The following is a 17,719-nucleotide window of genomic DNA, read 5'->3' on the forward strand; positions in this document are numbered from 1 at the left end:
GTTCAGCTAAGGGCAGGGTTTTCTCCAAATTCAAACAGAAGGGGTTAGAGGGCAGACCAGATGAAAGGTAAAGAGTATGGAGTATCTGCCTGATGGCAGAGCCCTTAGGGCTGGTTCTTACAAGTAATCTGGGCTGAGTAAGTGCTGTATTTCTGTAGTACATGGCAAATGTGGGACAAGTGTCACACTTACACTGTTGCTTTTTCAAAGTACAATGAGAAACTGCTGTGCTCAGGTATGTGTGAAGAGCATGCCACCTGACAGAGTAACCAAACTGAGGAATGGAGAGGTATTTATGAAGGGAACTTAGAAAATACTCATCATTAAGTGTGGCAAAAGAAAAATAAGAACAGAATTACTAACTCCCAGAAAAGCAATTCCACCACTGCAATGTCTAATTAATTTTGAGAACTTCTAATTTAAATTTAAGAACATAACTTAATGCTGACTCTACCAGTAAAGTTCCCACACTACTAGCTGAACTCAATAGTCTATCTCATGATAATCTGTAAGAACTCTTCAGAAATGGTAACGTTTATGTAAATGAAAAGTGAAATTAAATTCCTGGTCAACTCAGCATTTCCCCGGATCACAAAACTTTCCTCCTGGAGACCAGTAAACTTGTTACCCTGGTGAGGAAATTATTTTTTGTCTATTCCAATTTGAATCTCTTTCATAGGGCTTGAGCACTGTGGGAGAGAATTACATCCTCTCAAAAAACATATTTTATTTTTCAAAAGACAAATCCCAGAGATAAGAGAAAGAATATCCAGTCCCTTGGTAGATTTAGCTGGCTGGGTCATTTAACTCGGCCCTGGAACTGGGAGACAAGTTTTCCTCTGGACCGAACCATTCTAAGCGTTGGGGGAAAATTCTGACAGTTTTCCTTTATAATTCCAACCCAAATGCTATGAATTACAACTACAGACGTCAGCCTCTAGTGAGAACAAATGGGGTTGAACAGAGTCCAGTTTGCACTCCGAAAGCTGGGCTATATCTGTGGTAGTGAAACTTTGAGTTTGACGAGCAAAACCAGCACGGGCCTTTCTGGTGTGAGATTTAAGAATGCATAATCTTCCTGATGATTATTTTATACTTCACAGAGGCAAATATAATGTTCTTTTGAGTATTCTTTTCTGCTCTTGTGAATTATCCTACATTTTGCAGCTTGGCCATTTAATAGTGTTTGCAATTACTTTGAATTTAAGGGGGTAAGCTAATAAAAAATTGGCTTGATTTTTGATGAGTTTTTTTTTTTAACTAATAAGAAAGATACCCTTTTATAAATATTGATGAAAAGATGAAAAGCCATCCTGGTTCTGATAGCACCAGTTATTTTCAAATCATATTAAAGAGTCTGATGCGGTCCTGAACAAACAACAGAAAAAGATATTTTAGAGACGTACTTATTTTTCCATAACACTAGATACCAATAATGAGAAGACAAGAAAAAAATTTTCTCATTCGTAATTTATATTACATGTTATACCCACTTTTAGGGTTAAATCGTGTGCTGCCACTCCAAATTTATATGTCGAAGTTATAACCCTTCAGCTCTCAGAATGTGGCCTTATTTAGAAATAGGATTGTTACAAATGTAGTGAAGGTGCAGTCATACTGGAGTGGAGTGGGTCCCTAATCAAGTATGACTTGTATCCTTATAAAAAGGGGAAATTTCAAAACAGACAAGCTCATAATGAGAGTGTCATGTGAAGATGAAGTTACAGTTCAAGGAGATGCATCTACAAGCCAAGGAACACCAAAGATTGCTAGCAACCATCAGAAGCTAGCAGGGAGGCCTGGAACAGATTCTTCCTCACAGCCAACAGAAGTAACCAATCTTGTCAACACCTTGATTCTGGACTTCTGGCCAACAGGATGATGAGATGATTAATTTCTATTGTTTAAGCTATTGGTTTGTGGTACTTTGTTATGGAAGCCCTAGCAAAACTAATACACATACTTAGAAAGACATAATCATTATCAAGACCTACTTATTTTTAAAAGCAGATTCTTTGAATTATCCCAAAGAGAAAAAAAGTTTGGTTCTTACCGTCAGTGCCTGGGGGACTGAATTTGGCTTCTTTATGTTGATCTCAGTGCTATTGTTGTCTTGTTCCAACTCTACTGGGGACCCATGCACTCTGGCCACACCTTCAAACATCTGAGATTTGGTTAATGAGGGGACAAGTATCGCTGTGGGACACTCTCTTTCCTTTTCCTCCTCATCACCATGAACTGTTTTGCCATTCATGCTGACTTTCCCATCTACCTATAAAAATCAGAATGCAAAAAAAAAAAAAAAATGCTATTCCCTAAAGAAAGATGAACAAAATAACACATTCAGAATCATCTTAAAATATTATCATTTAATAATCATAGTCCAACAAAGAAGAAGCCTTTCATATGCTTCAATCGGTTTTAGAAATTAGGGGTCCTATAAATGCCATCTTTAGGGTTACCTTTAAAGGTAGTTGGCCTTCGCAGGCCACTTCACTTTAGATTACATTTCATGTTCACCTTATATAGGGTGTACTTTCATTTTAAAGTATAGAAAATCAAGGAATCTTACATATTTGGGTTCCCATCATTTTTCATTTAAGTTCTGAATGTTCCATAATTTTGAAGTTTTGTTTTTCTGGTTAGTATATAAATTAGGTGGAACCACCTCACATGAGGAAATTTTACAGGTTATCCTGGAGGAAGAAGGAGGGAATGGGTCTTTTTTTTGATGCTATCATGGAAGGTCTGGAACCTGATGCCATACTATGTTACAGTAAATCTCTATTTCTAGTTAATTTTACAATCCCGACTTTTTCAAGAAAAAAGGCCAAGCACATCAAGATATTTTTGTTTTGCACCCATGTCTAAGGAAGGTTGTGAGAGCAAGAAAGGAGGAGCTGAGAGGGTGGTCAGTCTGGCTTATGAAAGGCATCTAGAAATCTCTGTCTTGTAGTCTGAGGCTCTATACATAGATTGTTATAAGAGGAAGCTCTGCAGTTAGATGCCTAAGATTGAGTCCTGGCTCCATACAATAGCTTTGTAATCTTTAAGCTCGGTTTCCTCATCTGCAAAATTTATAGTAATAGCATTTCCCTGATATGGCAATTTTATAGATTAATATAGGTAAAGAGTTTAGTACAGTATCTGGCTCATTTTTACATATCTAAATATTACTTATTATTATTACTATGCCTTCTAAAATCTGTCTGTAATCCATAAGAAATTTAAATCACAACTGAGCACACACACATAAATATAAGTGAAATTAGAGTTTTGCAAAATATTTACCTTTATTATGTGTAATGCGCTAGGTTGTTTTTTTATTGTATTCTAGTCTACTTCGTTTCGTTCAAAATGGTGCTTCCAAACCACTAAATGGATTTTATAACCTAGCAACAGGTGGCAGCTCTCAGTCTGGAAAACACTCCCTTAAACTATTTCACTTGATTTCCTTTACTCAATTATGTTGCGCTAGGAATAGAAGCCTGTATTCTCTGCCTTGCCCCCGCCCCGCCAACACACACACCCCACAGCTTATGTCCTGGCATTATCTGGTATTGATGTTCATTTATGTTTTATCTTGGACCACAAGTGTGTTCACCCACTCGGTGGTGGGGCTATGAAAAGGGTTGATAGTCATCAAGGCCTACAATGAATCAAGGGCTCATTGGTGGTTAAGAGTGAGTCCCAGCTTTAAAATGACCTCTATTCTAGCTCCTCATCACCTTTCATGAATGATCTTCCTGAGGCCTCTACAACGTCGTGCCACAGTGGTCAGGAACTGGGTTTTCTCAGGGCCAAAGTCTTGCGATTAAGTAATTTATCCTAATTCTTCCATTTAAATGATCATATTGCACCGTTTATATAAAGGAGGGGAAGTGGACACCTAGATGATCTGATCGGATGCCTTGGATGCCAACTTAAATAAATGTATTCCCTACCCCAGGTCTGAGTCACCTCAACATCAAACCTTCCTTCGTGAATGATGACAGCTCATCATGGGCCCGAGCTGAAAGAGAGTTGTGTAGCACTTGGGTAGGCTGTCAAGCATGTATATCTGTGCAAACAAGAGTCTGTATGATGAATAGCTTATCTTCTCAGGAAAAATTCATGTATTTATTCAATAAATATTTGCTTAGTGCCTACTGTATCCTAGTCACCTATGCCAGGCTTTCAGGACAAAGCTGTGAACAACAAAGATAGCCCCTGTCCTTTAAGGGACAGACATCTCAATTCAAGCAGATGAAACAGCCACGAAATTTTTCTTTTGTTCTGCCAAAGCCTAAAGCACAGATTTAAAAGACACATTCAGAATTATTTAAGTAAAAATTAGGAAGTGTGGTTTGGTTCCCTCTGAAATTCAACAGAAAGATACCTGGCACAACATTGCTCAATTAATTTGGTAAAGCAAACTTTGATCACGGTCACATGTCCATGTCTGCTAGTGACGAATTTTACCTCTGTCTACTATTACAAACTCATGTGGTATGCAGAGACAATGAGAACTGATATCTATATTTTTTGTAGTCAATAGAGTTTAAAACAGAGAATAAGCGCCTCCTTATATTGTGAGGGAATTTGAGGAAGTGAAAAGATGTTTGGTTGTCATAGGTTCTTTGCTTCTAGAACATTATTTTACACATTCTTTGTTTAAAAAACCGACCTAGTTTCTTTCTACTTAAAAATATTTTTAAAATTCGTTTCATTTGAGGACCAAGAACATCCCACATTTCCATGTGTTCCCTGTATTATTACTCTTTTTAACTCTAGCATCTTTTTGGGCATAATGTCGATTACTTCCTAAAAGAGAGGTAGCTGTATACATTTCTATGTAAACCAAGGGTAATTAAAATTTTATTTTAAGGAGTTTGCAGTAACACCAGATTAATTGGAGATATGTAGGATGTTATTAAATTAGGTTTTGTGACCCCTATATAGAGAGACCATGCCATTATATCAAATTAGAAAATAGACTTTGCTCGCAGAAATGACACAACCATCAATCTCAGCGGAGCCTATGAATATTAACGGCAGGAACCAAGGGGAACCATCTAGCCCTTTACCATTTGCAAACCAAATCTTGGAGAGATACAAACTTTGCAATTGTAAATGTTAACACATTTTGCTTTTGTTTTCATGTATTTCCATGAGACAAGATACTTCTTTTCATTGACTGCCTGGGGTTCAGTTTTGGTTCTACTCTTAAGGAACTTATCCTACCTTAAAGGTCTTCAGAACCTCTTGAGAGTTTTGGGGCTGGGAGTAAGGCTTGGGCGTCAGCATAGGCACTGCTTTGGGAGTGACAGTTTTGCTTGGAGACCCACTGCCTGCTGACATGCTTGTATCCAGAAAGCTGGTATGAGCGATGGTGGTTTCCACAGTGGCAGTGAATTTGGGTGGAGGCAGTGACTGTTGTCGCAGGTATTTCATGGGGTTGGGGTCATTCAGGAAGGAGGATGTGTTTGGCTCTGTTGAATGGCTTCTTTCCAGGATTTTTGGCATTTCCAAGCATTCAAGAACTGCCTCGCTGATGGTAAATCTCTCTATGTATTGCTGAAGGATCCCCTCTGCTTCCTCTTGGGACCGTGCATTCTTATATGCCTCATGCAACTCCCTCTCTCTCCGTTCCCTAAAGGATGTGCATGGGAGATAAATAATAACAAAGTCAACAGCAGTCACAAAAATTGCAAAGACCTTGGTAAAAATCAAGGTAGACCTGAAGGGACAGCACAAGGAGGGTATAATATTGACATCAGAGCTTTTGTGATAACCAACAAGATTTAGAAAAAGTACATCTAGATAATATTGTACATTAAACAACAATAGAATGAACCCACTTTTCTTGAACAATTTCTCTGTAGGTTTTGATGCTTTTCCTTCGTTCACTTGTCCCGCCCTCTCCAGCCAGTAACTTCTCCATTTTTTTCCTTTCTTCCTCTTTCTTGATTAAGTCCTGCGAAGCACTTCTTCTACGGCTCTTCCAACGAGCCAGGTCCTGTGGGGGGTGGATTCGGTGTAGACAGAACATACTTTTTCAGACTTGCCCATGATTTCATTTTCACTCTTCAGAGTTTCGTGAGCACTGACTGTGGGCCAGGCACTATGCTAGGGCATTCCCACACAATCCAGTGTAAGTCTGTTTGGAAAAGGATTCAATTCCTCAAAGGCAGGAAGCCTTCAGCCTACACTATCCACAGCAGGAAAGCACATTTATTTAAACACGGCAATATGAAATTTGCAATGATATTCCATGTCAGTTGCCAAATTTTAAAGTATTGCCTCACAGTGGATTATAAGAAAATTCTTTCCTTGCTATTTATGACCTCTGCATTGTGAATAGACTTGCTGACAATACAATGGTTGGAATTAACCACAGACCTACAAGATGTCCTCAGGGAAGGACAAAAAGGCAGAAAAAACTGGCGTTGGGGTCTTACAGAACCAATGATTCTATATGTATTTCTTCTGATTCTTACAACAGTCTCACCACAAATCCTACAGTCAGTCGCAGCATAATGATGAAGTTAGGATCCTGGAGTCAGGTGGGTGACATTTCAGCTGTGGGAAATAATCCTAGCTCTCTCTCTTCCATGCTTTGGAATCTCAGGCCTCTGTACCTCAGTTTCCTTATCTCTAAAATGGGGATGATAATAACTCCTACTCTTACAAGCCTGTTGTGGGGGTTAAATGAGAATATATATAAGTTGCCAGACACATAGTAAGTGCTCAATATATTGTAGACATAAATATTACTACATTTCGTTGACTGTGAAGTTAACTTTTTTAACATTTATTTTTAATTTAATTTTTATAGTTTACAAATTTTTTAAAATTAATTAATTATTTTAATGGTGACATTGGTTAACAAAATTCAGTAAGTTTCAGCTATATACCTTAACAGTAAGGCATATATGTATATTTACATGGAGTTCACCTCCCATAGTTAGATTTCTTTCTGTCACCACATATTTGACTCCCTTTACCCCATCTATCTCCCCCTCCCCCCACCAGAAGTTAACAATCTTGACTAATGGTAAAGTTTGCAATAGCCATCTCAGAGTGCTCTGTGAGGAGTAAATGAAATAATTCACTCTCCCACCTCTCCTACCTACTGCCAAGCTCTTCCGTTGACCTGGCTCTTTGCTCTCTGTACAAAGGAAATCTCAAGGCTCTCATCAGGCCCTGAAGCCTTCCTTCCCTGGTTCTAATCCTGGTTCTCTCACTGACTAACTGTGTGACTTTGGGCAAGTTACTTAGCTGGTCTGGGACTGATCTGTGGAATTGAGGATGATAACAGTTGCTAGCTCATTGAGTTACTAAGAGGATTAAAGCATGACAAGCAAAGCACTTAGAACAGTTCCTGTCCCTGGTATGCTTTCAATGCCAGCAATTATTGTCATCATCATCATCAATTTCAAATACATAATCTCAAAAGACACAGTGCATTTCTACTTCCCATAGCAGTGGCTTCCCTTCAGTTCCGCTTTCTTTTGTGGCCAGGCTGCTAGCAAGGGTACTTGCCTGTGTCACTCACACCTCACTCCCCATGTTTCTATTAACCTGCCTTTAATTCCCACATTTATTGTGGCACTGAAATCCTCCATGGGCTCCCTTCCCCTGCATGGCTTTCAAGTCCAATCCACCCATTCCACCTGATTTTCTGCTCCAAAGGGCCTCTAACCCTTCATGCTAGGTAGCCTCCCCGTTGTTGCCAGTGGCCTTGGTCGACACTCACGTCTTGCCATTTGTCGTCCTCTTCCCGCAGCTGGTTATTTATTAGCTGCAGCTGCTCCTGGCGGGCCCTGCTGTGCGGCTGCACTGTGGCCTCCTCCTCACACCGCATGTCTAACATACTCGTGCTCCTGAGTGCAGACAGAGCAGAGAAAAATGGACCGGGATCAGAACCTGTCACGAATCCGCGCGTTCTGGGAGGTGCTGCCGCGCCGGGGCGCCACCGCGTTTGGAAAACCTTCCCTTCTCCCTCAATAATTTAAGACAGCTGCGTGATGGCAGTCTGTTCCTTCAGCCAGTAGCAAGCATGCCAGCACCCCCACCTCTTCTTTTACAGCAAAAGCCAAAATGTGACCATCTTTGTCTTCAGTGTTGGCTGCATCAGGTCAATATAATTTTTTATGTAGGTGACAAAATATGCTTTAAAAAGATCTAGGAAAAGGTATACGAAGTTCTGGGCTCCTATCATTTGGAAATGCATTAGAAAATACAAGAGCTAAAAGATATAACATGGGGAGAATTTATGGAGGAGGGTGGCGTTCCATAAAATGAAACACTATTATAGTAAATGCTCTTTTGTGTAAAAGACCTGGCTTAAATGCTTTCTACATTGAGGCAATTTCTTCATTTTCAAAAAAATCATGTGGCCTTACAGCCGCATTGTACTATTTTCTGAATTTTGGAATTCAGAAAATAACAACTGCATTAGTGACCCATGTTTGATGTGGTTCTTTCTATTTCCTGTGAAACTATCTATAAATCAATAGAGCAGTTGCTGGTATCTTGGAATTAAGAAAATAAGGTAGATTATAGTAAGATTAAGGAATATATAAATCGGTATATATTTTGTATCTTAATACTCTCACAATCATTTTACTTTATTTTTGTCAGGTTAGCTCTAAATTTATTCTTTTAAAAGAAAAAATATAGGTAAAACAATTTTTAAAAGTCCTCGAGGTGTACATTAATGATATATTCTATAGAAGCTTATTAAATAGTGGGCAAGACCATAGGGCCTTTTCTATGATGCTTATTTAGATCTTTGTTACAGCAAAAGCTGAATCATCAAGATGAAAGCAGAAATGAAAACCAAAGCAAAATCCTCCTTTTCCTCTCAAAGAAACAATGAACTCTGAGACGAAGTGGGTTATACAGTTCAAAAATGAAGAAATGGAGGCCCCTTTAAAGTTCACCTCTAAGAAGACTGTGATAGTTCATTTTTGAAGCCAGTTTAACACAAAAAGAAAAGCCATGCACTTACACATTAACTAACTCCAGTTACCAACTAACTCCAGACATCATCGATGATGTCCATAATAGTTATTGCCATGGCCAGACAATGAACAATAACAGCATCACTAGATGCTAGTGGGTTATTTAGCAGGCATCTCTCTGGAAGGAAGATGACCCCCAAGGCTGCCCACCTTCATTTCAGACCACTCAAATGAATTTGCAAGGGTGTGTAGCGGCCTCTCACTTCTCTCTAAATGTTGGACAATTTAAGTCTGACCATAGAGAGCTGAAACTGAAGATTGCACTTGTAATCTCTTCCCCAAGAATACTGATAATCTGATTGCATAGAAGGACTTTTATCTGAGGCTTTTCCTCTTAGCTTAGATATAACAAACCACTGTGTGAAGCTGCCTTCACATACTCAGTAGATGTTAATTGCAGCAGTTGTGTCTTCCTGAAAGCTAAACTGTAGTCCTCAAGAGGCAGGAAGGGCTGTCATTTTTCACTTATTTTATAGTATTTATAAATGTTGTTTAGGAAAGATTTAGGAATTCGCAGAGTTAGGTAGAAAAGTCTAACTCATGTTTTTTAAACTTCATGGATCAAAATTCTCTTAAGTAGGCTTTCCAGAAAGAGAATGAAATTCGTCCCAGTCCTCAGAGTAAAAAAAAAAAAAAAAAATCTTACCTTTAAATTTATTGAATTCAGTCAGTTCATTTTTTAGGGCAATTCACAGTCTTTGTAAAGATCTTAGAAAACAGAAACCTCTCCGAGCTGGGACTCTCTCACAAATTACTCAGTAGTTAGCCAATCGTTGGAGAGAAAGCCCCTTCTTTCTACTTTGCCATCTACAGTTTCTAAAGAGCAGAATATTGGTGTAAGCTACCATGGCTGGCCATATAGTCAGGTCTTCTTCTGGGACCCCAGGAAGAAATTGGCAGGCTTCTCCAGGATTGGGAATAGGTTATCTCACTCCACCGGCATGGAGAGGGCAGGAGCAAGGCCTTTAGAGCTGCCTTCTTCTGTCCTGGGTTCCTATTTCTGTTCCCACCATGAAGTTCTAATTACCTCAGCCCAAACGTAGCCAAAAGCTGGTTAGTGAAATAAAAAGAGAAACTCTTATTTGCTCTCTCTCATATCAGGAAGTACTATTTTTTTCTCCAGAGTTGTATTTTTTTAAAAAAGAAATATAAGAAAATTGACCAAAAAAGAAATTATGAGAAATAATACCTTTACACCATTTCAAAAAAAGAAACTAAGCAACTTGAAAATTGATAATACTAGACAGAAAATGGGCTGAGTCAGCCAATCAGAAAATTCTCTCTAATTCAGAGGTTGGACTCAACCTCCAAAATGGAGTGTGTGTCTAGGGACGAGGTAGGGGATCCTAAAGAAGCCCAGATTCCAAAATGTTAATTTGACTTGCACTAAACCTGTGTTTTTCAGCACAATAAGCCCTGCCCTTGGGCTACTGAGACAAGGGACACTGGCTGCAGAGACAAGGAGTCTCTCTTGGTGATGGATTGGCATGTTTGAGGGCCAGCATTAATTTACCTCAAGGGGAACCTGGAAATCGTTTCTGGGCCAAGTCTAAGGTAAGAGAGTTAAGAATAAAACAGCCTATGGCTCTCACAGTGTACAGGCTCTATTGGTGAGGAGAGTGTTGGGAGAGAAGGGTGTGGAAATAAAGAAAAGGGCAAAAAGGTGAAACTAAATCTATGGAAACATTCTTGGCTTGCCAGGAGGCGGAAATTTCTGTTTGCCTGTGTGGTAGGTCTGCCCCTGACCTGCATTTTCCTTAAAGGGCACATCTTTTTTTGATTGGGCTGTATTTTAAGAATGTGTCGATTATAAATAAATAGAGCCTGTGCCAATATTTGCCCTTAAAGATTTGAAAAAGGGACATAGTAAGAGAATAAACTAAATATATTATGAATTTCTATTTAAAAAATAAACTTCCAATATAAACTTTTTATCCCCCCCCCCCCCACACCCCGTGGTTTCCTGTAAATTGTATCTACTCCAAGAAGGAAATTTGGGCTTTTGATATTCATAAATAAGATGCCTGTAAAAGAAGCTCCTTTTACCCTTCTTATTCCATAAGGCTGCTTTCTGTAAATTTAGAGGTGAGACGGGAGTCCCCAACCTCCACCCCTTAAAAAAAATCATAAACTTCTCCGGTGGGTAAGTTTTCATATCCAGGTAAGGGCAAAGTCTGAAAGCTCTTTAATGAAGCTCTTTTCTTTCAACTCTTAGGGTTTCCCAGAGATCCATCTTAGGCAAATTACCTGGAGGCTTCACACTGATGAAAAATAGATCAATTCTATCAAAATATTTTTGCTAACCAAATAAAAGTAATGTTTTGCCTATCAATCTTATGTAATCCCCTTTTCAATGAATGCTAAATATTGCCACTACAGATTTTAAAAGCAATAATAAGCAGGGCTCAATTTTATAGACTACTTAACTCCATGCAGTTAGTGAAGCTCATACACAAGTTGGTTTGGGTTTTAGAAATGAATGTTCTGTATGTCAGGCTACAAAGCAATCAGAGATTGCGCATTGGAAACTGATATTCTTGGTGCTAGAGTCAGACTGCTTAGAGCTAAGACCAACTAAGCTGACATCTTGAACACAGACATGGAAAAAGCACAATTTGAAAACTGAAGCTTTTGCTAGCTCTCATTGTCACTGGTGGAGACAATGTTTGTGTGTTCTACATTCCTCTTTAAATGACTTGGAACTATGGCTCAGAACAGGAAGATGGAGAAAAAATGCTGGTGCTCACTCTTCTGATGGCCCGGACTCCCACAAGGCCACGAAATGCCTCTCACAGAGAAGAGACATCAGGCTAAGCAATCAACTGATATTGGAATTGGATATTAATCATGTTTCTTAAAACTCAAATTACTCAAGTCTGAGGAAGCTAGTGTTCAGCTAAGAAAACTTTTGCATTGGATATTTGTTTCAGAATGCTGTGTATGGAAAATTCATTTTTGAAATGGAGTTATTAATGTGGTCACAAATGGGAGGGTGTGGATTCTTGTCAAATTTGGAGGTGAGATGGGGGATGGAGAATGAGTCTCTGAGAAGAGTAGAAATCAAGTAGCAGAAAGGGGAAGCCCAAGTCCTGTTTTACATCTTGACCCCTTGCTATGCCACAGAACTTGACCAAAACCCAATATTTTGTTCTCAAGCATCCCATAGTTTATGTTGCTCCAACCTAGGAGGAACTTGGGCTTCTGAATTTATAATTAGTGGTTTAGGATTATTTTCTTAGCTTAAAAAATGTGACTATGAGAATGACTGCTTCTTTGTTAACTCCAAGCCCTAACATATCAAGAATTAAATGTAAAAAGCAGAATACCCTTTTAATAATTCTGTGATTCAGAAGGGGTACCAACATTCAAATGGTAATGAGAACAACTTACACATGCCCCATCTATGAAAAGCAAATGTTAAGTTTTAAGCAGCAGCTGCATATTAGAATCATGCTTCAGTTGCTTTTTCATTTATCTCTGCTGCACAGAACATATGTTCTGCATTCCAACTTCAAGTGCTTTTCTGAGGCTGCACAAGTCAGTTAGCTATTCATTTCACTGTTACATCCATTGCATTTCCATTAGTGGTAAGTACTGAAGGCATGCAGTTTAGGCTATAGTAATTAATGTATTCCTATGAATACAAGACAACTTACTCTGCGTCATCAGACACAGGAGTTCTCGGACCGTATCTATAAGACCAAATACAAAATTAGAGGATTGGCAAGATGGAAGGTTAATGCTGTAACCAAGCTGAAAAGAAAAACTTCCAGTGAAATGTATGTGTTCCAAACCTGTTTTGCTGATCATACTGGAAGAGAAGTGTCATTATAAATTAGCAATATTTGTTAAATACTCAAAGTGAAATAAAAGTCTTGACACTTTCAAAGAATGCAAAATTTGCATTAAAATGCAGAGGAGAAATGAAAATAATCTCCACACTACCCCCCAAAAAAGAATCTGTTCAACATAAACAGGAAAAGACTTTAGTGCAACCCACATTGTTTAGAGAAAGCAGCTTATAAACACCCAAACTTGTATTATGGTTGTTCACAAACAGCTAACCCGTCCAGGCCTTTACACTCAGCTGTAATGGGCTGTCATGGACACTCAACATGGAAGCACGCACTTACTGACCCTTTCCCTGATGTGTTATTGCATTTGCACAATGACATCAAAGAGCATTTCTGCAGCTTTCTGAAAGCAAACCAGAACTCCAACCAGAACCCCAATCAGTGCCTTCCTCATCATTTGACAAAAACCAATTCCTAGAAAACTGGCAGCCTTAATCCAAAACAGACTTGGATAGTCTATCACTTGAAAAAAAATTTTTTACAATCTTTTGTATTCTCCTGATTATTTTGATCTACAGAGTTGTACCCTCTACGATATAGGCACTTTAAGTTTTAATGGGTCTGATAAAGCAAAGAAAAAGGTCAGGTCAGAAAAAAAAAATGAGAATATTATAAGGGCATTATTTTAAACACATCTTTAAAAAGCAGCTCCCACAAATGCCTGTCTCCTCAGCAAAGGGGAATTTTAAAAAAAGGTTCTTTCCTGTGTTCTGAAATGCTGTTCATTTCTATACTCTGAAAAGAAAAAAAACAGTTCTGCTTTCAGTTTCCAATAAATTAAATTTGGGGGTTTTTAGCAGAAATTATCTGATCCCATGTTTAGTTTCATAAGCTTATGATAGGGAAAAGAGTAATTTCTAAAGGGTTTTTCTATATAATCTTAGAAAAAACACCCCAGAATGCATGAGTGTACACATCCCTACACCTTTCTCTCTTATGCTTTTGTTATTCTGAAAGTTTGCATTCATTAATAATTATTTTTATTCACAGTGAAGGCAACCACACCAGAGCAAAACCCAAAATCTCTGCTGAAATGGCAAAAACAAACTAACTAAACAACAACAACAACAATGACAAGGAAAGGGTTTGTGGATGTTTCTCTTCTGGCAATAAGACTCTTTTTTTGTTTCTCTAGGAGATGGATTCAGAAGGTGCTAAAGTTTAACTTAATACACTCAATTTTCCAAAAACACCACTACATTGAAGCAGATGGCCAGCGAATTCCTGTATATGGAGAAAGTGCACAAGCGGCATTCATGATGAAGATTTGATAAATGCTTCCCAGTTAATTAATAGGCCTATTGGAGTAGACTTATTCAAATATATTGTTTTCTAAATTATCTATGAAGAGGAGCTAAGAAGTTATTTCTAATGAATGATTAATCTAGAAATAACAAATTAATAGTTGGTGTTTTTGTCTCTATTTAAATATTTTTGTTAATGTCTGATTGAAGAGTGACATACATAAAGTATATGTAGCATACACATACACCTCAACGAATTTTCACAAACCAAACACATCCATAGATTAGTGCTGAGTGTTTTGTACTCTATAAACTAACCCATATAATGAGTACTCTTTTGAGTTTTGCTTTAACACATTTTGAGGTTCAGCTATGTTATTGCATGTAGGATATATTTAAATTTATAGTACTTCTACACAAAATACAGCATTTTGTGGACATTGCTGCCTATGAATGTAGATTTACACTAAAACATAAGATCCATCAGGGCAGGAATTTTTCTGAGGTTCACTGAATAGTGACCAGACTAGGCCCTCAGTAAGTATTTATTGGTCTGAAAATTGAAAAAAAAAAAAAAAGCACAGTTTCTGAAGGTAAACTTCATTTATCCCTTTAATACACTTAAAGATTTAAGAAATTTCCTTGCAGACTAGTTTATTAGCTTTAGGGGCGCATCGATTTAAGCAGAACTGTCTTTGCTGTTAAGAAGATAATTAGAGCTTGGGCTTCAAATGGGTTTCCCAGTTGTCCTATGGGAAATCAAAAAGTAAATGTAAGTTTAAAACTAATAAAGTGATTTAAAAAAAAGTGCAAAGTAGGTAAGTCAATAGGCTATGAGGTACTTAAAAATAAATAAAATAAATAAAGGGCAATTAAAGTTTAATTGTGGGGGTAGAGGTACTTATAAAGATAAAGGGAATATCCTCTGCACCTACTGAGTGCATTTATGTAACTCCTAGTGCTAATAAAGCACTTCAGGATCAATAATTAGCTGGTTATATATTTCCATACTGTGAACTAGCATAAACTTCATTCAAAGTGAGGGGAAAAGTGGGTTTACTGCTCATTTAAGATTCTTTCCTAACACCTAGCACATATTTTATATATAGTAATTACTCAATGAATACTTTTTGAAAGGACAATAAATTCTAAAGGTGTGTGCTTGCTCTATTTCACAACGGTGTCATACAGTGAATCTGACTGTAACTCCTTATGCTCAAACTAGCTATTCATCTCTCACGTGAATATTAAGAGGACTCTTTCTGGATCATAAATAGAGGGGCAGATAGAAGTGATAGAGAATTCATCAGACTTCCGCAGTTTCCTTTAGCAACTTGTGTAAACAACAAGTTGGAGTGGGACAGTGGCTTTCCATTCAGACAGAGCTGGATTTGAATCTTGGATCTGTAATCACGAGCTGTGCAGATGTAGACCTCAGGTTCCTAATTGCAAAATGCAGGTGAAAATTTTTACTCTCAAGGAGTAAATGGGAAAGCATCTATAATGTATCTAGTAGGCAGCTGTAGGCCTCACTTCCTTCTTTCCTTTGATTCTAACTTGCTTTACAGTAGCCCCAGCCCACTGATCTAGGGCCAAGCCACAGCAGGGCATCTGGACTGAGTGATTCTGGTAGACCATCCAGACCAGTCATTCCTTCCTTCTGTAACTAGCCAGCCTTAACAAATCCTAACCATCCAGGTGTCATCCATTTACTTAAGTTTTCTCTGCACCAGGCTTCCCACTTGTGAAAGAGTTAACAATTCGAACTACTTGTGAATTCTCAGGAGAAGGCAAGCTGGAGGGAGCAGACACACTTTGAAAGGGGTACAGAGCACTCTGGCTATAAAGCACAATATGAATATTACCCCTACTCCCTGAAACCAGGGTTATAGAAAGGCTCTACTATAATATCATTATTATGATGATGATGATTCAGAAGAACATTAAGCAGATTAAATCCAGATGATAAAGATGGCTAGAATATTAATTTTAAAATCTGAGAATTACTTAAGGTTCTTCTTGCTCCCCACTCTGCCCTCTGTCCACTACCATGAAGGTCCTTTGTGAAGCAGAACTCCGTCACTTACTGTTTTATAGTGGATCTTACAATTATGCACAAGCACTCCACACTCTTCTGCCCTACACTGATCATGCAGACCACATTTTTAACAAAAATATATCATAATCAAATAACAACAGATGTCCCTCCTAGAATCAAAGTATGGTCAAATAGGTCAAAAATAAGTTCAACCCTCTTATTCAAAGGCTTCCGTGTGAGCTAGAAGAAAAAAAGAGTTTCCACAAGATGAGAGTCAGAAAGAATGTTTAATAGGAAAATTCATCAACTGACCTACTCTTTCCATACCTGCTTATATGCAAAAAGAGAAAACAAATTCTTGGCAGACTGGACCAATTTTTATCATTCCATTTTTGTAAGCAATAGTAGGTAAGTGGCAGTGATGTACCATACATAATGCATTAATAACATACTCAAAACATGTGTCAGGGTTTAGACTGGAGAAACAAAGTCATAAGGGCATAGGATAATCATCTAACCTCTTATCTTTCATCGGTGAACCCTTGGAAGTTTCCTCCACATCATGTTGCTTTGCAAATGGGACTGGAAGGAACTGGTTTGGGTTGGATCCAATGTGTCTAAGAGACATCCCAGTTCTCCTGGCCATCATGTCATCTTTTTGTGAATCATACAACTTCCTTTGGCTTTTCAGTCCACTGCTACTCCAGGCAGCAGCTGTCATCTTCTCCAAGCTCTCTTCTTTCCTCAAAGCCTCCCATTTAGAGGCCAGAGGACATGAACTAGGGCAACATTTAGTCCAGCCAGTCAAAGTCCACTTATTGTTAAAGATATTTTCAGTAGTACCACTCACTTGGCGTTAACTCAAGACAGAAGGAGCCAATGTCCATAGAGGCAGCAGCACACACAGCAACTGAGTATTAATACCACGGTCCTTCATCATGAAACTGGTACTCACATAGGAAGGGATTTCCCTTTCCAGTTTTCATGATTTCTGAGAATTAAATTTGGCCAGCACCCAACCACATGCAAAGCCTAAAAGCTCTATCCAGAGGGGACAATGAAAGCAGAACTTTAACACTGGGATAGGTGCATTCCTTTAAGTGACTTAACTCCACACCACGTCAGTCACCAAAGTGCATACTACGGCTCTAAGCTGCTTTTTGGGAAGACAACAGCCACACACAGCAGAGGTAGAACATCCTGGAACACAGGCAAGGTGCTCACAGTGGCTGGCCACTCTCCTTGGATCTTTCAGCTTTTGGCGGTCTCTCAGAATCAATTTGAGTTACTACTTCTTTCTCTTCTTTGCCATCCTGTGGCAGCTGTTTGGAAGTGACTAAAGCCAGACAGGACAGCTTTATTATTAGGAAAGAATTCACACCAGAGGCCTTTACCCCACCTGCCATCCTTCACCCCTTGGGGAGGGAGGAAACATTGCTCCTCACCTTCCTCTGTCCTCTTAAAGGATGTGCCCGAACTGTAGACATGTTCCTCTTGAGACTCTAGCACGGGGGTCAGTGGCGAGACACTTTGGCAATTGTCATCTATGCCAGAATTCACTATTCTGATGATAAT

The 17,719-nt window shown here is 38.6% G+C and overlaps 1 protein-coding gene across 19 annotated transcripts in view; it reads right to left on the minus strand.

The window, feature by feature from the left end:
• Nucleotides 1–17,719, minus strand: part of LIMCH1 (LIM and calponin homology domains 1) — a 332,907-nt gene that overhangs the window by 50,917 nt on the left and 264,271 nt on the right. For 13 of the 19 annotated variants that reach the window (XM_036227975.1, XM_016160709.2, XM_016160715.2 and 10 more), the window contains 5 exons: nucleotides 12,665–12,700; nucleotides 7,739–7,865; nucleotides 5,841–5,998; nucleotides 5,224–5,632; nucleotides 2,054–2,272 (listed from right to left, as the gene is read on the minus strand). In XM_036227975.1, coding sequence (XP_036083868.1) covers nucleotides 2,054–2,272; nucleotides 5,224–5,632; nucleotides 5,841–5,998; nucleotides 7,739–7,865; nucleotides 12,665–12,700 — 949 coding nt within the window. Of the gene's footprint in view, nucleotides 1–2,053; nucleotides 2,273–5,223; nucleotides 5,633–5,840; nucleotides 5,999–7,738; nucleotides 7,866–12,664; nucleotides 12,701–16,662; nucleotides 16,924–17,368; nucleotides 17,481–17,589; nucleotides 17,709–17,719 lie in introns of all 19 variants that reach the window. The other 6 variants (XM_016160713.2, XM_016160717.2, XM_036227977.1 and 3 more) reach the window with 2 other exon arrangements.

Source organism: Rousettus aegyptiacus, unplaced genomic scaffold, assembly GCF_014176215.1.
Source record: "Rousettus aegyptiacus isolate mRouAeg1 unplaced genomic scaffold, mRouAeg1.p scaffold_m13_p_10, whole genome shotgun sequence".
Lineage (NCBI taxonomy): Eukaryota > Metazoa > Chordata > Mammalia > Chiroptera > Pteropodidae > Rousettus > Rousettus aegyptiacus.